The sequence below is a fragment of the Anopheles maculipalpis genome, chromosome 2RL (genome assembly GCF_943734695.1).
Source record: "Anopheles maculipalpis chromosome 2RL, idAnoMacuDA_375_x, whole genome shotgun sequence".
NCBI lineage: Eukaryota > Metazoa > Arthropoda > Insecta > Diptera > Culicidae > Anopheles > Anopheles maculipalpis.
In genome coordinates, this window is record NC_064871.1 from 93,502,844 (window position 1) to 93,525,494 (window position 22,651).

Here is a 22,651-nt window from a genome sequence, read left to right on the forward strand (position 1 = left end):
CGTGCCACGATTTGCTGAACCATATTTTCAATTTCCAAAATAATAAGGAAAACAGTTTGGTTTGGAAAATTATCGCTCACTTTATTTCGTCTTGTATGTTGTTTTCCACTTTTGAACCGGCGTGCTGTGTGGCACGTTTTTCATGTGGGTACATGTTTCGTTTGATATTTTTTCTCTTCTCTTGGAGAGGTAAGCAAGAGTGGTTTGTTTTTCATTGCTAAATGTGTCTAAACGCTATTGGCGAAGGAGCTTCGTGGAGTAAGATGTGTTTCCGATTCGCAATACACCACGTAGACGAGAAGTAATAAACTGATCGGAAGTATATCGTAAGTACGAATGGGGAATGAGAGTGTACCAGTGTGTGAGTGGGTACTTGTGTATGATCCATTTCATTATTTTATTATTTAAAAAGTGACGGAGAAGGCGAAAAATATGTAAAAGTAGGAAAAGACAAGTAAAAAAGGAACGCATATCACAATAAAAAAAGTACAATTGGTAGAAAAACATTAAGAAAGCATCCAAAAATGAATTGTTAACTGATAGAATTTAGAACGTCACGTTGAATTCGTGTCATCTAAATTCCCTGACAGTATTTTCGATTAAATCGAGCAACTTATGTTAAACTTATATTTAAAAAAAAATCAGAAAAATCGTGTACCGTTAATAATTTGACAAATTTTCTTAAAACTTTTCATGTTAGCAAAATGTTACAGTTTTCTAACCATGAAAGTGTGAAGTCAATTTCATCGTTCCGTAAAACAAATATTCCCCCGTTGACCTTTTTATAAACCTTCAATACGGAAGCGCAATGAAATAAAATTGTACAACGTCAATATTGATTTGCTTTCGAGGTTTATGTCCTGGCATGGGTTTTCGGTTTTTAGCGATTTTTGCTAGCATCATACCGGTCCGTACATTATACAGCTTTATGGTGCTTTCGGAGCATCCACTTGTCCCCCCCCTCCCCTTTTTTTTTTGGCTGTACGAAAACAGTAAAGAAATTACATTCCAAAGGGTCTGCGTGACCGACCCCAACCCGCGATCGGGATGCAATTGAGAGCCAAAAGAAAGATAGAGAGAAAAAAAAAGGATCTAAAGTGGTGCACTGAGTGCTGAGTGGTTCGGTTTGGCAGAAAAGCTGGCGGAAAGTTACCAAGCCATGGTACAAAGAGCAATTAAGAGTTAATTGAATAATTTGCATCCCTTGTGCACCATCGAAATGCTGTTCGTTAGCACCAATACGTTGCACATCCGAATGCACCACTAGCACGGTTGAGGCATTATGGTCCAGTTTCCGCAAGTTTCCTTTGACGCTTGGGCAGACCCAACCACCAGCCCCGGACTGCTGTACGTCAGTCATTGGCCCGGGGAGCAATGGATGGAATGTATTTGCTATTACGAGAATTTTAAAAGTACCAATTAATTGTAATTGTTTCAGCTCGGGTGCAGTGTGCTGATGGATGGAAAGTTTTCTAAATTTCATTGCATCCGCTCGGAATGTGTGTGTGTGTTTGTGATTTCTATGCATTACAAATCTGCATCCTGGAGATCCCCCAAAAAGTTTTCCTTTCTTTCTTTCTTCTCACCATGTTCGGTTTAGCTACACTGGTTGAGTGGTGTAAAAGACAATTAGAAGTCAAGTTATTTTTAGCTCGGAAGAGCGATAATAGATAAATTATGGGTTGTGTGTGGGCAGCGTAATTGCATCGCTATGTTCACCGCAACTGCAGAAAGTAAAGATGGAAATGAAAATTATAAAGCTTTTAAAATTCTTCACTTCTTCGTTGGATGCTAGCTTCGTGTTATGATAAGAAATTTGATTGCAGAAAGTACCAAGTACAAGTGTTGGAGGGGTAATAGAGTGAGGTAAAAGTGTCACTGTTTTTGGAAACTTGCAGATGGAAAACTCTTTCTCTCTCTTTCTCTCTATGTTTTCTTTCTGTCTCGCTGATGATGTCGCTGATGAGCACCGTCCTGGCGGGACATGAGTCCGGCATCCACATCATGTGCCCAAGGCATCGTATCCTTCCGGATTTGACTACCGTCAGAATGTCAGCACCGCCAAACAGTTCAGCTAGCTTGCACACACCGCTAAAGATAGTTGTTAGCACCTGATGTACCAAAAAGACGAGTAAATTTGCTTCCTCGGTCAGCATAGTCCAGGATTCGTTCCCGTAGAGGGTTACCGGACGTATCGTTGTGCGATATATTTCACATTTCATAATAGACGGTGAAGTATGCAAGATTCTCCTGCACAATTCATCTTCGGATTTCGTTGCTTACGTTGTTGTCCGAAGTAACGATCGTACCAAGGTAGCAGAACTCCTTTACCAGCTCGAGATCGCCCTCCTCAACTGATACTTTGTTCCGTGTCGGGCTCTATCAAGCAGGTATTTTGTCGCTGTTTGATGGCACTGATGGGATGGCGGGGGCATCTCGTCATCGAGATACTGGCTGTCGTAGTACTGCTTTCTTCTGCTTCCTGAGTCTAGTTTGGTATCTCCTGCATCTGCTCTGTTAAGGTATCTATGCTATAAGGGAAATAGCACCTGTAGGCTCCTTTTTAAGGCTTTTGAAAATAATGTAGGTTCCAATTTAATTCGAGGGAAAGATGTTCAGAAGAATTTAAGGTATTGTGTGAGCGAAACTGTCTGTCAAGCAAGTCTTATTTATACCAGCAAAATCTTAATATTGTGAGCCTGTGTGGTAAATTACCCACTGCCAAGAAAAATTGTTTGTCAAAAGTTTTTCGTTTAAGGTCTTTGTAAAACCATTTATCTTCAGCCGAATGGCGGCATTTCTAAAACTGCCCACCACACATATTGAACAGGGCTTGTTAATCGTTTACACAAGATAACGATGCGAAATACAGGGCCTTTCCTACAAAATACAACTTTCTTCACATGCCATGGATGGCAAACAGTTCGCCCTGTGGCAGTATCTACATTCTGAGAAGGTGAAAACAGCAACAGCAACACCATGTAAGAAGCACAATGACGAATCTCGCTTCGCTTGATTTACTCGTTTTTTGCTATTTCTCTCTCTCTCTCTTGCTTTTCCTAGGGTCGGTAACAATATTTCCCTGGTTGGTTGGGTCGGTCTTTGTAGCATTGTGAATGGTTACAGCAGGATTTCCATGAGTGATGTTGTTACGCCTAAGTCAATCTACTGTCAGCGACACGACCAACCATATCCTTGCCAGCCTGCGGAAGGATACACACAATTTTATCTTTTCCACCCCATACCGACCGCTAACTCCTGAGGCCATTTCCGTTAAAACATCACCAGCCCCGTCGTCCGCCCGTCGGGCGGTAGGTTCGATGTACGTGAAGCTGTTATGGAAACCTTTTGAACATTTTCCTTCCGAAAGGCAGGGACGAAGAAAAAGAAAGAAAAAAAAAAAAACACAAATCTTACCCACCATGCACGGTACTGGCGGCGCACATTGGACGAGGAAATGGAAAACTTCATCGAAAACCGAAACCATCTTACGCAAATATCGACAAACGTCATTTGGCAACGTCAACGCGGCCCCGAATGATTGGGTTGTTTTCGGTGTGTTGCCGCGTTGTCGCCTTCCGATGGACGGGACTGGCTCTTATTGTGTTGGCTCTGCACAAACATAATCTATCGGCACGCGTACCTCCGTTACTCGTTCGTGGATGACTTCTCACGGCACATCCGGGACCGCTTGATGACAGGGACGTGCGGTACCCGTGCCTGTAAAAATATCGTGCTAAATGTTTATCGATCGAATCGGGTTTGCCTTTGAGCCCACTTGGTGCCTTTACCTGTGCCGTGGGTCGGCTGCCGATCATTCATCTTCCTTTGCCGGGTTTGCAGATGCAAAACATCTCATGCGCTTACGCGCCTGTCAGGAAGAAAAGACCTCGATGAGATGTCGCCCAAAGCGTCGTTATTAATGGTTGGTTTTGGAGCCGTGCGCGTGCGGTACGTCGGTGGACGGCCTTAGGCAAGATTACCTCGTCAGCTGCGGATGCGGTGTAGTACGTTCGCTGCTGGAGATACCGTACTTGTTAAGGCAGCTTTGACAGGTTTTTGTGCGCTGTGGAAGGATTTGAAACCGTTTGGCTAGTGTGAGGCGTGATCGTTTGTTGGTACTACAAAAAAAAGTTGGTAAAAGATACGAACCGGTCTTGCGACTCGTTAAGAGCCATCAGATGAAGCGACGTTTTTGAGGTATGTTTGATTGCAATATCTCATTACGTTGGAATTCGTTGGAAAAAAGGGGATGTAATGCGGACAATTTTGATTGGTAAACAAGAATATAATTATTATTTTAAATTATGATTGGATTAGGTAATTGGAAATCACGCTAAAATTTAGGCAATGTTCAATATTTTGTCGTGCAATGAGCGCTGTTTATGTAAAATAGTATGAATTGAAAATGAAACCTTTAAATGTAGGCAAAGTATTGAGATTAATTATGTTATTAGGCATGGTAGGACTTTTCAATCCCGTCCAGTTCAAATTTCTAAATCATGTTTTAGTTTTTTTTTTATAAATGATTGAAAGATTATGAAAATGTAACAAAATACAAGCTACATCAACTCAATCGGTATGCTTTTCCTCGAACAAGATAGGTTAAGAGATAATTTAAACAGATTGGAATAAAACAACGAATGGCTCGTAAAAGTGGATCATATGCACCAACAGAAGACCTCCTTGATGCAATTGCGAGGAAGAGGACGAAGAATCGATGGCATTTAGGAAAAGAGAGGCTTAAAGATACGTCTGGTAACGCTAATCCAGAACTGTCAAACGTATTGCGCATGGCAAAGCGAGTGAAAGTCCGTTGAATCCGATCCACCCTTGCTAAAGCTCCCATGCTAGATGGAGATCAAAAATTCTGAAGCATACTGAATCAACACAACACCAAAATACAAGGTGATCCTTTTCACATTAAACACGAACAATAGAAGAGTCAACAGACGATCACACAGGATATAGTTGCTCAACAAAGGATTTCGTGAACGGGAAAACTAAATGACTTGGCTCTGAGGGACACCACAATGAGGAGGGAAAGGATGGGAACGAATCTGATATTATTATGATTTTGAAAATAAATCTTGTTCAGGATCTTATTAAACGATTTAACAGTTGTTCATCATCAGTCTCGCATCTGCCTGGGTCCAATTTACTGCTGCCTGGAGAAGAGCATTCCTATTAGCCGTTTTTGTCCACCGCTAGCGAATGAGAGGATATTAATAGTCCGGGTATATCCGGGAGGGTATTCAATAGTCCGTAATGCCATCTTCCAAATGGTACGTGTAGTATCAATTATCGAATCTTACTATAGCTTTCACATGTATTCGGTGAATCCAGTGAATCCAATGCATTTGATAATTGTTTCCGTGGCCGTTAGTAATTCGCATACGATTCGATATCTCGTTAACAAGGAATTTCATTAAAAATGAAGCGATTTTTATTTCACGGAAAATCCGTTACGCTTTACAGTCGAGTCATTGCCATCTACTTGGCACAAGCTACTTGAAAGTCCATTCCCATCCACACAGTAGCAATAATGCATTTAACGTTAATGCGTACTCCAACTACCATACTAAAAAAAAAGAAAGGTTCAGCTTTGCTCGTTCAAAACAAAACAATGCGAAACATAATTATGAAGCAATGCGAGAGGTCGGCTGTATATTAAAAAAAAAAAAAACCGACAGAGAAAGCGCGTTTCAAAATGGTAAAATATCCATTCATGTGTAAATATTTCGCCCCGGTCTGTTCCGCTGCTGCTATTTCTGCAGCAGCTGCTATTGACACGAGACATGTTTATGCATTCCAGAGAATGCTCCGGTGCATTCGGTCTGCTTCCTTCGCTTTCCCCCTCCCGTACAGGTGAGCTGCCAATGGCAGCTGGCCTAGCATTGACGTTTAATTTAAAATCTGTTCAGTTCGCGCGAGCTTGTAGCAAATAGCAAATAGTGCGCGCGTTTGGTGCGGCGTTGCAATTCATTTAGCACACGGACAACCCTACACACCGACACACAGAGAAACACATACACACTATGACTGCATCAGTGATTCTTCACAAAAGCTTGCCTGCTGCCTTGGTTTCACATCCCCATAACTCAAATCGGGCTGCCGTACCATGCCTGCCCGCCTGTGTGTCAGGTCAACGTTGAGCGTAATTTTTCTTCCACGTTTTTATAAGTTTCATATCCTTAACGACTTTGCACACTGTATGGGAGACGGAGGAAGAAAAGTGGAAAAGCCACCCAAAGGAGGGGATTGCGGGGGGAGGCTGAAGTGGGCTGTTTGCGCAATACTTGTAGCAGAATGTATTTTTCGTCGTTGCTCCATTTGGGAGGAAAATGTATGGAGCGAGTGAGAGGCGAAAACTGCCGAAAGACAAAGAGCGATACACACGAAACACATGGTGAATGGGGTAAATTTCATTTCAGTGTTTTCCCCATTTTTACTTAACTCATTTTGCCGCTGCTAGGTGCTTGGTGCTGTTGCTGCTGTTGCTACTGCTGCTGCTGCTGCTGCTGCTACTGAATGCTGTTTACGTTTGCACGCCATTTGCCATTGAGGCAAAATCAGCCAAACACAAGAAAAAAGCTTCCCAAAAAACCATCCATTAGAGTTTGGTTTTCTTATGCTTTTTCTCGTGTTTTTTGTGCCTTTTTTTTTGGGGAAGCCAACATTGTGCCACACCCCACGTTTCTCAGGCCGGAAACGTGGAGTTCCAATTTTCGTGCATCGACTGGAAAGTTGCTCGAAGGTTTTTGGGGAATTGCTGCGTGAAAAAAAAAAAGGAACTCACAACAAAGTTCACATGAATGAACATGATCCAGTTGGAAAGGAGGGAAAGTTTCATCGAAAGGAGCGAAAACTGCTCCCGATGGAGTGGTATGATGTCAATTTGAGTGATTTGTTTCGGAGTTAAAAGCTACAGAATTTTTCATTGGCTTCAAAAACAGACGAGTCGTTTGCGATTGGGGTTAGTAAGCTGCTATAATTATGAATTGGTTTAATGTTGCGAAGAAGAGAACGTCTACGTGCTGTGGGGTTCGAAAAGCCTTTTTTTTATTGTTTGTCTTTTAATATCATATGGCTTAGACGATCTTTTTTTGTTGTCCAAAAGTTGTAGACTCCTATGGCTTCTTTCGCACCAATTTAATCTAGGATAAGCTGAAGTTATCGCAACTCTAATGCTGCTTAAAATGTCAGGTCAATGTACATCTGTTCTTGTCGCAGGCTGTATTGGCAGGCTCTCCCATAAAAAAAAGCATTAGCATAGACCATGAGTCTGTACTCTTTAGCTTTGTTTATACATGGAGTACATGTCGTACATCCACGTCGCCTATAGCAGGAACTAACCCTTGGATACTTCCCCCACTATCAAATTTTTACTGACTAAAACCAAGTTTTTTCCAAGTTTTCAGCAATGTAATGTAATGTATAGACGTTCAACATCCCTAAGGAAACGTCTTGGTGTTGCGTTGTGGTCAGTTGGTCAGAGTTCAGTTCAACGTCCTAATTTTCAAATCATCGCTGGTTACTATAAGAGCTGATGATATTCTGCCAACATTAAACGGCCTCAATCGCAATGATAGCACCGCTTCTCCATAAAAGCTGCTTTTAGCTTTTAGCAAGCCTTTTAGCTGCTTAACATCTCCCACACAATACAATTAGAAATCAATATCGGTTACTTTTCGCGTTCTAACAGTCTCGAAAGGCACGATCAGGCATGTCATCTTTGGTTTGAATAAATTGCTGGAAGATCGAAATTGAAACAAAACAAGGGTTTTCGTTCATTGAAACAGTCTGTTTAGGATTTGGTTTGGAGTAAAATAAAGTTTTTATTTCCCTTTCTTAGCAATTGGTACAATTACATATTTAGTTTTGCAGGCAGCAGCAACGATCGTCCATTTCGAACGATCGAGTATATAATACATACGCATGCAAGTTAAAAAAAAACGAAAAAAAAAATTAAAATGTACAAATGTTACAGTTGTCTGTTCACTCAACCGTCACAATTTGTTTTATTTACCACCACATTTAATAAATGTGACACCGAAAACAAAGGACATTTCGAATCCATACACTCTCCATTTCACTTTATCTCCTTATCTGTGATTTTTGCTTTTCTGCTTTTTTTTTCGTTTTGGTATTAGTCTCACGAGGAAGAAAAGGGTGCTATTTTTAAGTTCTGCCAGCAAATAAATATTTTGTTTTTCTTCTTTTTTTCTCTCCAATCTATCTTACTCTCTTCTTCCGCACGTATTTCATCTTTTAAGTCGTCGTCTTTGGCTTTATCTGTGTGGTATATCATGTTGTAAGTTTTCCTTCACTTCCTTCCTTTACATGTATCGGTTTAGTTAGTTTGGGGGACCTTTTTTTTATCATCTACAATCGTCGTTTAGACAGCGCTTACGTTGTTTTCTTTTCATGTCTTTTCTTAATCCTACACTTATACCTCTTACTTTCTCGTTTTGTTTTTACTACAAAAATTATTTTTTTCTCAAAGTCAGTTTACAGTTTCCGTCTTTCATAATGTATTTGTGTATTTTTTTCTCTCTCTCTCCGCTCTACTCTGTTCGTTTTTTTCTTGTTAGTTGTGTAGTAGTGTTGTCAAGATGGACAAGTGGCTTCTTAATGGTTGTTGGTGGATGGTTTAAATGCGTCCTGTGTCTCTTACACTCCTACAACTTGCCTATTCTCTAACATTATGGTGGTTTTGTTGTTGTCTTTTATTAATCATTATGATTTACTCAAAAAAAAAAGAAAGGAATGTAAATTTATATATTTTTTTGTTATTTCTCTTGTTTTTGGGTTATGCAAATTAAAATACACAAATTTTCCACAGTTTTCTTTTTCCTACAACACTCATAGGGAACCTGCGGTGAATAATTGTTTATGTTCTTGTCAACCGCCTGATGGCTAACGTTAAGCTCAGCGCCATCGCGCCCGGGATCAGTTCGCTCCGCAGCCCGGAGCAGCGATTCAACGCACGGAAGTTGTTACCGTAAGCCGTCGATCCGAGTGTTTGCTCTACGTCTTCGTTCGGCATATCCGTGCTGAGGGTGTAGAACTGAAATATGTCACTAACCTGCAAATGGAAGCGAGGAAAAAAATCCGGACAAGAGAGATAATATGAGTACGATCCTTCCCAAAAAAGAGCACACAAAAGTGGATTAAATAATTTAATAAAAGTGGAACTCCAGTGTACGGAAAATGTATGCCTCTTTTACGTCAATTTAATCGATTACATATGCCGTACGCCTTGGATGGGTTTCATTATCGCAGCAACATTTGGCGGAAAATTCATTGTGCCTCGACAATGGATAATGAAATTGAACGCAAGCAGCAGCGTATGAGAGTGTGTGTGTGTGTACATAGTGAGGGCGCACGTAATTAAACATACGCCAGAGTGCGTATCGCACCGGTATCAGCTTGCCAGGGTGGGCGGGTGCCTTGTGACTGATGTTAAATTTCCCAGCTACAATCTGAACGGAATGGAAGCCTCTCCATTTTGCGTGTGGAGGTGCGCACGGAAGACCATACTTGGAATTCCAAAATGGACGACCATTGGAGGCCTGGATCGTTCGTTCTATTTTTGTCCTATTTGTCCTGGGTGAGTTGGTTTTTTTTTGCTGTGGCTATTTTTACTTCAGTTCGTTGTTAATTTGTGATTTTTACGCTGCTCTTTTGTTTTAATCTACGGTGGCTGGGTGTGGAGAACTTGGTAAAAACACACACAAACACACATGCGATCACCCGCCTGGTCTGCAATGCAGCACAGAATCTCGTTAGCGCGAAAATGCGAGTGTACAATCAATTTTAATCAGCCTATCAGTTGGAAATTGTAGCAAAATCGGTCAAGAGCCGTACAACAATACTATGAAACAAAGATGAAAACACACACACAAAGAACAATCTGATGCGACCCAGCGAATTTGTGGCACCATTTTACCACCCACTGGTACCCGATTGGAATAACGGCGATAATTTACATTTTCCCTGAATGAGGTAATTAAAAATGTTATGTAAATTATTTCGACCCGCTGGCAACTGCTGGGGAACTAGTCAGAGTGAAACTGAGGCGGCTGATTGTGCATACGAAGTACGCACTGTATGACACTAGAGGTATGGAACTGCACTTGATGCATTCGATTGTTTGTGTGTGTGTGTGTGTGTTTTTTTTTTGCTGCAGCATTTATACTTTTCCCAATGAGTAAACGGTTTCGATTCAACAGTGTCGCGGTTATGTTGGGATTTTATCGCTCATTTCTGCGGTTCCTGAATTGGTTCAGTTTTTTTTCCCGCTATTGCTGTGTGCAAAAAACACTCCTAATGTTGTGTGTGTGTGTCTGCAGAGTGGAGGTGGTGGTGGTGGAAAATTTCGCTGTAAAATTCAAGTGCCACAAGTCGGTCGGCTATACAGTAATTGATGTACATCGCTCCGCTTTCGGGGTTTGTTTTTACTTTCTGTCCACCATAATGAGTGGCATTCAAATTCTCTATTTGCAATGTAATTAACTGATAGAGTGTGGACCCAGATCCCAGTCCACGATTTTGCGTGGAGTTTGAAGGTGGAGAGTGGAAGGTGGCAGTTGTATGATGGCAATGTATGGACACAAATTGCGATCCCAATTGAGTGCTTTTTATGATCGTTTAAAAGCAGGATATTGTCAACGGTTTGTCTGGAGGTTTAATAGGGACCGCAAATCGCAATCGAGGTTGAGGTTGTACCGCATGGTGGGCAAAATTTTTGCATCCATAATGCGACGCTCCGGTAAGCGGTACACAGGTTGTATGTAGCGCCTAAATGTATGTGATTCACTAACAAAGGGTGATGTATAATTCTGTCACAAAAGTGCAGAGATTTGTTTATTTAAAGAGTTAATTTTTATTGTATTTAGTATTTTCTTCACTAAGCTTCACTAAGCTGGGCATGCAATTGTGCCCTTCCAGTTTTACAATAATCCCTCTAATGGATCCTTTTTTAACACGGAAAAATTAACTTCGAACTTTTGACATCTTTTTTTGGGACATTTTTATTAATTCACGGTACTTTATGTCCTTTCTTCTTGAGAAGGAAATACAGAGATCTTGTATGCATTGTAACCCTTCATCAATCGTACACAATTAGGAGCTACATTAGGGAAATTATTCAACTTACGTTTGCCCATTCAAATGCAGATAAAAATAGTCTCATCTTCCCAAAGTAAGCCCCAATAATAATAGCAAGTTTACGGCTCGCTTCCCACCTACAGAATACGAACGCTTACCTCATTCCAGCCGTAACGATTTTTCGCCTGCACGATCGTTTCGTAGACCGAGTTCGGATCCAGCCCCTTGATGGTGTACGTCATGATGTGCCGATAGGATTCCGATCGGGTTGACGGTGGGTTCAGGATGATGTCGTGCCATCTGCCCGGATGTTGATAAGACTCGTTCATCTGCGGCGCATATTAGCGTGTGCCCGTGTTGGGAGGGGGAAAGAGATTACCCCAAAAAAAAAAAGGCAGAAGAAAATGATGTATTTGGCAATGGCATGAAGAGAATGATAGAATGAAAGGATCGCGAGGATTGTTGAGAAAACTTTGCCGTCTAGACTGGTGGAGTGTGCTATTGTTACTGAGAGGATTGTTTTTATCGTTCATTTTATCTAAACACACACACACACCTTCCGTTAAGATGCAGAATGGTTTAATTATTACGGAGTAAGAAGAGAACCCATTGCATGGTTTGCTGACGATAAGCTGTTAGTTTAATTTGCATGAAAAATAATGGCGAGCGATACGGGTAAAATACTGCGAAGAACGGTTTAATAAAAGATGTGTTCGAATTCATCTTGTTTCGAAGCATTGCTGATTAAATGGAGCTTAGTTTCCTGGAAGACTTAGACACCTAACACAGTAATATCAATAATTGCTTCTTACAATGCGCAACCCACGGTTTCTCGATGTACCCCGTCGTGGTGGTGCCGAGCTTGAAATCATTGCTTTGCCATAATAAATTATACTAGCTGGAGGCAGGATCCTGCGCTCACTGTGTTCACTGTTGCATACTACGTACACACTATCACTTCCTCTTTCCTTTACTATCGAGTGAGTGTTTCTCAGAATCCGGGATATCCATAGCGGGATTCCATACAATCCCGGTGCAATATCACTACCGGTGGGTGGAGGTGAATAAATTTGTAACAGAAGATAAGTGTTCCGGGTTGCTTAAGCGACCACAAACCAAACCAGGGCAGAAAAGCAAGGTGATAAGACGACTCCTCGCCTGTGTAAGCCGAAGCGTAGAAGTTCTGGCGTTACGAGTAACTTACCATTAATTTTCTGTAGAGTAATCTTATTTCCTCTATCAGCGGGAATGATTCAATGCTCCATGTTAGGTTATACATTTCCCGATATCTGCTGTACATCGGCGAATGGAACTGTGCCGGTCCGGGCCGTCCCGATACTTCGATGTACTTTTTTGCCCGCCCGAGTGAGTTTTCTGCCACGCAGCTGAATGAGAAGAGTAGTAGATAAAGCATAATTGCGGTGCAAAATTCAACTATTCATACAAAAATTTATGTATTGATATTTTTGTTCAAAAATTGCATTAATTTACAACCGAGGCTCGTGAAGACACACAAGCCAAACGAAACAGCATGGAATATTACCTATAATTGCCAAAATCCGATGCTCGAACATTCCGCACAGTTAGGTAGTGCTTTTCGCCCCGCGTATCCATCGTCCGTCTGTCGTTGGGATGCAGCAGAAAGGAGTCCTGGTACCACATGACCTGCACAACACACACGAAGTAAAAAGCAACCGAATTGTAAGTAATCAAGCATTAGATTTTGCGAAATGGATCGATTCTTATCGAGCTCTTGCATCTTGCGGAACGGACATCACGGCACAAAAGGGTTGACAGTTTGGTTCGATTCGGAAATGGGACTCGTCTAACTCGATTTTACTCTGGATAATGGTTTTCCATCAATAGTTTTCAGCTTTCCAGTGACAGTGGAGGGTTCGAGGAAAGAATTTCAATGTAGCTAGCACAAATGAAAGGTTTTTGTAGTTGAATGTATTTTGTTCGTTTAAATAATCCAGTGCATAGATGAATTTTAAAGCATCGAGATTTGTTTCCGCTCGGGTCAGCAAAGTATGTAAACGAGAGTGATGTTTTCGTGGAGGTTTTTAAACTTTTAAGATATCGCAAATTAGCAGATTACTGGTATTTGAAATTTAAAAGTCCAGGAATTAATGAAATGTGCTATTTAACAATTTTTTAGAAACAGTTTTAGTAATTAGTCAGAGAGCTAGTTTAGTTATAAAACAATTGTTTTGATATATTACAACATATAAATCAATAAATTGAAAGCAATTAAAAATTTTTCTTCCCTTAACGACCGTCTAAGTCACGCCGGCCATCAAATGGCTTACTAAACTTGCTGATAGTTGAATCAGACGTAATTGGATAGTCAGCCCTCACTACGGGGGGACTGTCCGGATAGGATTTGAACCCCAGTCCTGCTGTGTAAAGACCGGCGCCGATGTCACCCACGCCACTGGACATTGAAGTAAATTGTTTAAAACTTTGTAAACTCTTAGTAAAAGGGTAACAGTGTAAGAAATTACTATTATGAAATTTGTGTATTTCAAAACATGAACCATTGAATCGTTTGTTTATCAAAAAACAAATATTTTGGATAGAAAATTTGATTACAATAAAACAAAACATTAGAAACCTTTTAAAGAAATGATTAATTTTACGATAATTCCTTAAACGCCTGAAAGAAAAGATAAAAAACTGTGTCAGTAAAAGCTCAACTTTCAAAACAGCTTAATGCAATTCTAAACTCCATATAAGGAAAGTTATTAATTAAAGTAAGATCATAGAAGATTAAATTTGTGATGTCGTTTTTTCACATACGAAACTCTCAATAAACCTAGGGTAGAATCTGCTTGCCTCTCTTCTAGCACTAGTTTTATTGTGCCCGGGAATCCACTTTTATCCCAACTCCATTAGGGGTAATGTATTCCCATTGCCATCGTAGTGCAGGCAGTATCGGGGGCTAGCTTTCCATAACTTTCCCACCGAACCGGTATCGCGCTTTCCTTCGCTCGATGTTAACCCTGCAAAAGCTAACCTGTGCACCATTTCCAGCATCATTACTGGCTTTGAAGCACACACACCCACAGAGCAGCACAGTGGGATTGATTTATTGGTTTCATTTTTCAGTGCTGCTTTGCAGAATGCATTATGCAGGAGTGACTAGGGACTTATGCTAGCCAAGATGTTGTAGAACTCTTCCGGTTGTTCCGTGGCGCTCGTGCAACGCGTGTTACTTTTTTTCATCTACTTTTTCTAGTTTTTCGTGTTTCTTTTAGATGTAAGCTAGGTGGGTATTTTCTTTTTCGTCTACTTGGAAAACATTAACATTATTGATCCAGAAGGTGGCAGCATAGTCTTAGCTAACGTTGAAGCTGCCGATTCGATAAGCATAAAGGGTAAGTCCATGCAATGCCCAGTTGTAATAGAAAACCTCATTAGACGCTTGATCAGAATAAATAAAGTGTCAATTGTGTTCTTCCTTTGCAAAGGTCGTTCTAATGATTTCAACATTTCTCTTCCGGAATGGATTGAAGGCAATATTACGTTCCATGCTAACGATCCGAAACTGAGCAAGTTTTTAGTGAAAACTCCTTTACCCAACGTTAGGTTTCAGATTTTGTTTAAGCTTACCTCAGGATTAGCATCTCCGTGTACGGTGCAGACGAGCTGTGCCTCGTACCCTTCGCCCGCATGAACCCACGATTTTTCGACCGTGATTTCCGGTGGAGCTAGAAAAGGAGAAAGAAAGAGAGAGAGAGAGAAAGAAAGAGAATGATACATATTTATCAAACAAGCAACCAGCAGTTTAATCCATCAAAATCAGCTCCAAAGAAACGCGGAACATTCGGCTCTACACGGGCCACTCCGAATGCCTCTTCCGAGAAGTAGCACTTCTACCTTGCAAAAACAAAAAAACGGCCAAACGGTTAGTTGTATCGGGGCATTCGCTTTGTTCCGTTTGTTTGAACGTGTTTTGTTTTCGACCCCTAATGCGATTAGCATGAGTGCAGCTATGATACGGTTATTATGATCATTTCACGTTGTTATGGCAAGAATGCCTAAGGGTAGCATAGCTGGCAGCTGGTTTTAGTTATGTTGAGCATATGAACGAAGGTTTGTTAAAGCTCGAAATCTGAGAACTGGTTTTATTTAACTATTGAAAATTACTGTTCCGTAGTGTTTATCGTAAGTGTAAAGTTTAGAAGAATGATTTTAAAAGCTAAACGACAAAGCTTGTCCAGCTTTTCGAAATGAAAATCATATATAAGTGAAAAACGTTTTTCGGAACAGTAATTTATATATTTTATTTATTTATAATTGATTATGACGGTCCAATGCCGTATTGTCAGTAATTTATATAGTTTGGTTAAAATTTAACTTAAGAAAAAATAAAAGCAAACAAGCTTTTCTATATATTTTAAAATAAGCAATTGCAATTGACAATGAACGCTCACTCATCAAAATTAAAGACAAAAAATGTGAGTCAATCAAAAAAACCATACACTCGTCCTGTAATCAAATGGCGGAATGTATCTTGCTCATGCATTCAAAAATAATTGAGAAATGTATTTTTAATCCAATCCAAATCTAGCCCTTTCGATCGGCTCGGTAATTTGGATTGGGAAAGTCCGAACTTCATAATGGTATCGACCCTCGGACCAGACGCTAACTCGCACACCGTGTACCGTGCCCTGCTAAGCCCAGGCACACGATGCGGGTGTGTTTTGTCGAATCATTTCACAATTAGTGACTGATTGCTTCCGGGCACAATCCGGGAAAGCGTTGTTGGAAAACTGCCTCCGTCGTTGCCGAATCAATTACTCACAGAGGACAGTCAGCTGCATGTCGACGAACACCGGCTCCCGGATGCCGTTGTCTGCGTAGCACCGGTACGTTCCACTGTCCTGTCGGTTCACATTTTCCAGCGTAAGTGTGGGCCCTTCGGAGAGATGCGGCGAGCCGTGTATTGAGTCCTGCGGAATGCACAAGAAACCCAGGAGTCCAAATCGGAAATCAGAAACTCAGGAATGCGATAGAGAGAGAGAGAGATGGCAAACGAAAAAAAAAAACATGATTTTGAAGCCGGAATATCCGCAACTGGCTTACCTTTCTGGTCCAGCTGATGCTCGGTACGGGGTTGCCGGAGGCTTTGCACTCGAGGGTCGCGGTGCCACCCTTCCGGACGGTAACGTGGCCGGTTTCCGGGTTGGAGCGTACCGAGGGTGGCACCAGAATCTCGACCGTGTGCACCAGATCCCGGTTGTCGTGGTCACCGATTTGGCAATTGTAATCCCCGGCGTCCTGCGGGCGTACGTTTTTAATCTGCAAACTGTAGCCCTCGAGCAGCTTGAACCGTGTGTCGCGGGTAATGATAAGATTGGCGGCCGTTACGACGGCACTCCCTCGACGCCAGAGCAGGATGTTACGGCCTAGAGGGTGTGGAAGAAAAGCGAGCGGTTAGTATGAGTAGGATAACAGTAAGCGAGCAATCGAAATACGGCTGGGCAGATGAAGACAGCGATGAAAAAAAAAGGGAAGGACTTCCAGGTCGAACTTGTTTCGAACTGTCACGGATAGAAGCACCACCAGAAAGGTGAGATTGTTCTGTAGTGGAGCCACCATCGTTCAAGGACTTCTTTGTTGTTTTACCTGGTGGTGGATAGTTTGCGGTATCGATTTCTTTGTTGGTGTATCGGAGCCTCAAGGAAGGGCCCAAAGTTTGTCTGTTTGAAGTATCGTTGATACAAATAGTTTGTTGAAGTGTAACAGTTTATTGCGCACAGTCGACTGTTCCTATTTGATGGTTTATATTTTATGCGAAATGATTTTTTAAAAATTTTATTTAGAGAACGCATGATTCGAACGCGCTTATAATGATAGTGGCTTTGGACAGCTGTATAATTGTATTGTATTTTATTGTGTACTGAAAAGTAAATCAATCAATCCATCAGCTATACTTTTGATCATTACGGATTATAATGGATCCAGTCATTTCAGTAATTCATTTGTGTAATCTTCACCAAGGATCGTTAGGCCGTCAGTCAGGATTTTTTTTGTTAAATTCACACTAACTGTTGTACCACAAAAATGAAAATAACGAATTAATAAACAGGGAACGTCTGTTTTATAGAACAATTTTTAATAGATTTATGGCGAGATAGAAGCGGTGAATGCTCCTTCGTTCTTGGCTTAACGACATCTAAGGTCATGCCGGCCATCTAATAGCTTACTAGACTTGCTGATACCACGTAGTTGGATAGTCAGTCCTCACTACGTGGGGACGGTCCGGATGGGATTTGAGCCCCGGTCCTGCCGTATGAAGACCGGCGCCGATGTCGCCTATACCACCGGTTCGCCCCGATATAATGTTACTATTATCTATTATTTATTTTGTGCCAAATTAAATGCATACAAATACTTTAAAAGCCAATAAAAATGTGCTTTGGTGCTGGGTACGGTGGTGTAGGTGACAGCGACTCTATTCTTCAAACGGCAGGATGGGAAGGATACCAACTAGGTGGTATCGGCAAGTCTAGTATGCCATAGAGCGCATTAAAAATATTCCAAAATCTTTTTTACTCGATTCATAAGAAAACCTAGAAAATAAATAAATGCCTAAACATATGCATCCCACACTTCTCTTATCGTTTAATACTCTCAAAATCAACGTCTGTTGAGGACCTACTTGAGAGTCTAATTGATGGTGCTTTTCCGTAAGATTTTTTAAAGGCTATAATAATGCGGCTAAGAAAGTTCTTTGCCCATCTACAGATGTTCATACATGTTGGGTATCTGCTCATCCGAAACGATTGTTTAGTGAGTTTGCAAATTTGTCACGATTAAAAACGTCTACAGCTCTTCACAAAACTCCCGAGCAACACCTGCCCAAGAAATGCACCGTTCACCGTTTGGCAGCTTTTTTGTCATTCCTTTCCCTTATTGGGGAATGCCATTCGTCGTTCATTTTGTCTGGCTCACATTTACCCAAGCCCAAATTTGCCCACTTGTGGTGCTGCTGTGCGGTGTGTGTTTCAACGCCAATGATGCGCCGGCACATACACACAAAAAATAAAACCCAAGCTGCTAACTTGATCTACACTCGGCAAAAATTGGATTGGAACTTTTACCATTAGCATACATCATCGTTGCAAATGTATAATTGAATAGTTTAATGTTAATGAGCGAATTAAAATGCACTTTCCACTTTGTCTTTTCGCCGGGCAGGCGCGCGCTCGCTCGTACACGCCCGCTGTAAGCCATCTGCTCATTAGAAACCCGGGGCAAAACGTTGCCGTTTGCCAATAAAGCAAGTGCCGAGACTGGTGGGACAAAACAAAGACGCATCGCAAAACTGGAGGAGGCGGTGTAGCGATAATGAGTGAAACAGAAATTAACTTGCAAAAAAATGAAGCGCTTCCCAACAGGCGGTTCCCAGCACTACTAACACCGCATGTCGAACTATGCGCGCGCTCAACAACTCGCTCCCTTTATAGTTGTATCGCTTTTTTTTCTCTCTCGAAGAAAAGTGAGCTTAAATTGTGCAAAAGGAGAATGAATGACGACGAGAATCACATCCCAGCGAAGGAAATGGAAATGGTCCGAACGGCGAACAAGGGCGTGTGGCGAAAAATTGCAATCTTCGGTCGAGTCGTGCGGTGAAGAATCATTTTGCCGTTTGGCAAATGAATTTAAAACTTAATTTAAAATCATCTCTTTCATGTTGGCCAACGCTGTGTGAGTTTTTCATGCACACACATACACACACACACTTGTTCATAGACAGAGAGGAGAAGAAAAAAAAACCGCTCCGAAGCATTGTTCCGCATCCTGGCACACGAAAAACGCGCTTGCAGATGATGGCCGGCGGTTCTGCAACCGAAATGGAAATAGGATTGCTAATTTCGCGAACATTGCCGGCAGCCCGGTACGTGGCCGAACAAAGGAAAGGAACGAAACGCAACGGATGGGCCAGAAACCAGCCAGCCAGTAATGCAAAAGGGGGTTTGGGCTCGGTTGGGCTGCATTGGCATTTGGCACGAATTCGCAGTTTTGTTTCTGCGGTGCATGGTATGTTTCGGGCATTCGGGCAACGATAATAACAATGCATTAGCGCGTGTGGCAATTGGCTTGGTTTGCTTTTTTTTTTTTGTGGGAAACTTTCCTTACTTGGCATTTTCCCTCCAGAAGGCAAGTGGTCTTACATTTTTACACCGACTTTCCGGGCGGCTCCAGCGGGAGTAACGAATCGGGAGAAAGCATGTGCTTTATCAAGCGCGTTCGGCGCGTTGTACTGCCACCGGTTGTTTATTATGTTCGCCCGTGGACACGGAGCGTTCGCAAAATGCCAACAAACATCAGCGTAATACACTGCACTGTGCACTGGAAACGCACTGCTGCGAAACGGAGACGGTGACTATCACAGTGTTGTTTGGTGTAAAAGTTTGGGTGCAAAATTTAGACATCACCAGCACGCACAGTGTACAAGCAGGGAAAGGCGAAAAAGAATGTTTTACATGTTTCTAGTAGCAGTAGCTAACCGGCTTTTCAGTGTAATTCGGTATCATGTTCGGGATTTTTACAAAAATTAGTTAAAAAAAAAAAGGATGAGATGGTACAAGGTGTGTGCGCGTGTACATGCGAGTGTAATGAGTGAATAAAAGTTTTAAAATTAATAAATATGTTGGTATGGTTTTAGCGGGCTATTAGATAAAGAAGTTTTCTACACCTGAGTCTCGAATGAAGTTTAGTGTGACGGGTGTAGTTTTGCAGAGTGATGGTTTAGTGATGCATAGTGTAATGTGTACAATTCAGTGCCGTGGTTTAACAAGATAAATAATTTATTTACGCAGTATTCATAATATTTGTTCAGTTCTTCATTAGACAAATCAGATCCAAAAATTCATGATTTGAAGATATAACCTCCCACGAGCTTCAATTCAATGATCCCCAAATTTTGGATCTTTTTTTCTGTACCTGCTCTCAGTCGAGCACGGCCAGATCGCCAATTAATTCCACGGCAACTCGATTTAATGCTGCAGTACTCCAACCACAGCTATATCCAATCTCCGGCAGGTTTGACTCCACTGTCTCGTACCGAAAGTGTCACTGACGGGCACCTTCCTGGTGAGGCATGAATCCTGCAACCTCATCTAGTGCCACAACCATCTTATCCTTTTGGCTTTGCTTATCATCAGGATGTCTGCACCATCAAACAACTCAGCTAACACGCGACTCATTCACCTTCGCCACACGTCACAAAGATAATGTCGACCTATGTCAGCATAGTCCAGGACTCGTACCCGTGGAGGACTACTGGACGTATCAGCGCGCGATGTATCGTGATCTCAAGATCTCAAGATTGCTGGCTTCAACTGATTCTCGACTGCTTGATATGGATTCCCCTTCATGCTGGTTGTAGGAGGCGTACGATCTTGGAAGGTTTCTTTACTCGACATCCTCACAAGTATCTGAGCCTGGTGTAAAGGACTCACTGAAGGCAGAGCTTTCTTCCAAATACTGTCTAGACTAATGACTACCCTCAGTGTAAAACAATTACTCCAACAAAAGCTTGCAGTTCATGACATAGTCGTAGATCATGACATAGACTACCTTTTGTGGTCTTGTGAAGAATATGATCACTCTAGAGGTCTGCTTTCTGCTGACATCGGTGGATGCAATATTCAGACAACAAGCTGTTCTCTAAGTAATCTAATGTGGCTCTAATCTGTCATTAATCGAGAACGACAGCTGATGATGACACCATTTTGAATATCTGAACGTGTAGTGGCGGTGATTGGTCAGCATCAAATGAAAATTCGATCACGGTTTACAGCTCATAGCTTAAAACCATTATTTTGCATTCGAGTGCCAACAAACCAAGTGAGCTAAATTGAATAGTTAGCATAACATCTGATTGTTTCATTTCAATTCTGGTTGAAATTTCATCCCTATAATTCCAGCCAGATTTTCATAAAGCAAACAACCATAGACACACAAAGCATCATGTGCTGATGGAATGAAATATGGGAAATTTCCATGTAATTAATACACTTTTGAGAATCCATAAACTTTTACCGTTGAATTTGAGAAATGTACATCCCGTACTATTTTCTCCGAATTAAACATATGCACATTGGCACCCACGGGATTTTCGGTTGTATTGATAATGGAGTATGGAGCATTTCTGTGTTGTTGCCGCAGCAGCCAACACGCACGAAGGTAACATAATACATCTGCCATAAAATAATGAAAATGATGCTAAAACCTCTGCCCGTAGCTTGTAAATGTCGAGCGTAAAAAAAGCCCTGGCCCACGGTGAACAAATTAACTTCACCAACAAACGCAGCTGTAACAACGCGTCCGAACAATGGGGGAAAATCAAAGCGCTCGAAAATGTGGGACCACCAACAAAAACAAAAAAAAAAAAGAGGCAAAATCATTTGAGCTGCAATTACAATTAGCCCGTGCACGATGCACAATCAAAACCGGAGTGCGCGTTTTCGGCCCGAGAGGACAGGGTTTGGTGTTGTGAGCGATGATTTTAAAACTAAACACGATTCCACGAAAACACCCATTTTCACAACAGGGGTAAGGTGTAGCTGGGTGTCAAGAGGAGCTGCAAAACTACAACCTCTCTCGAAAATCGTATCACCTCCACAAAAATCGAAACAAAAGAAACGTGTGCCGTTGATGAAGGTACATTGAAAATGCATTGAAATTGGACGCACACTGCACGATGGGAAAATTCTCAACGGGTTTGCGTGGGCTGTGTGTTGTTTCGGCAGCTTTTCGGACGTGCGCGTGCGTGTGTGTGTGTAAGCGTGCGTACGGAAAAGCACCGTAACCTTTGAGCATATTTTCCGACTGCTCATTTGATTGCTGTGAGATCTATTTTCCGGCACGGTGAATGCCACCAGTAAGCAGGATTGGTAGGATTAAATTTGAAATACCACCTAAACATGTACACACATACCCATATGCATGTACGTAAACCCCATCCGGGGAGTGGAAGCGCCAGGCGGTAGAGTGGAGCGCTTGCTGCCATTGGGCTGGGTTCATTTATTTGCTGTTCGATTGCATCATCGACGGATGCTGCTTGCAGATGCATTTTCACGTGGCATGTGGTAAGAGCATTGTACGCCTGTGTGCATGTGTGTGAGTCCGTCATAAGCCCCGCTTGTTAGATGGGATTTTTGAATGGGCTGATAGATGAAAGCTCGTATTGGAGCACAGTGGGTATAATGGAACAAATTTATGTTGCCACAGATTTAGTATAAATTACAAGCACAACACAAAACGGGTTGTTATGGAAGGCTCTCCTAAACTTTTTACTTATGTTTGTAGATTAATTAGATGATTCAACAATTCAGGATTAAAAATAAAAAAAACCATGTGTTTATTACACCCAACACGTGTTCATGATGGAGACGCCTGGTACTTGACGATTTTTAGATATTTAGCAACGCTAAAACCTATGCAATCGAAAGCAATACTAACCGCGAACTTTTGAAGGATTTTATGTTAAAAAAAACAAACTAAATGTGGTTAGAAAAAATGG

General features: G+C 41.6%; 3 protein-coding genes across 3 annotated transcripts in view; all 3 read right to left on the reverse strand.

Moving 5' to 3' along the window:
* LOC126568301 (microfibril-associated glycoprotein 4-like) overlaps positions 1-22,651 on the reverse strand; it is a 566,870-nt gene that overhangs the window by 324,281 nt on the left and 219,938 nt on the right. The gene's annotated exons all lie outside the window — the stretch shown is intronic.
* LOC126568441 (late histone H1-like) overlaps positions 1-22,651 on the reverse strand; it is a 327,966-nt gene that overhangs the window by 48,348 nt on the left and 256,967 nt on the right. The window lies entirely within an intron of this gene.
* Positions 8,894-22,651, reverse strand: part of LOC126568180 (protein amalgam-like) — a 55,432-nt gene continuing 41,674 nt past the window's right edge. Inside the window, exons 3-9 of the mRNA XM_050224619.1 lie at positions 16,201-16,523; positions 15,920-16,067; positions 14,725-14,822; positions 12,656-12,777; positions 12,317-12,497; positions 11,271-11,441; positions 8,894-9,088 (exon numbers count right to left, since the gene is read on the reverse strand). Of these exons, the coding sequence (XP_050080576.1) occupies positions 8,894-9,088; positions 11,271-11,441; positions 12,317-12,497; positions 12,656-12,777; positions 14,725-14,822; positions 15,920-16,067; positions 16,201-16,523 (1,238 nt within the window). The remainder of the gene's footprint in view (positions 9,089-11,270; positions 11,442-12,316; positions 12,498-12,655; positions 12,778-14,724; positions 14,823-15,919; positions 16,068-16,200; positions 16,524-22,651) is intronic.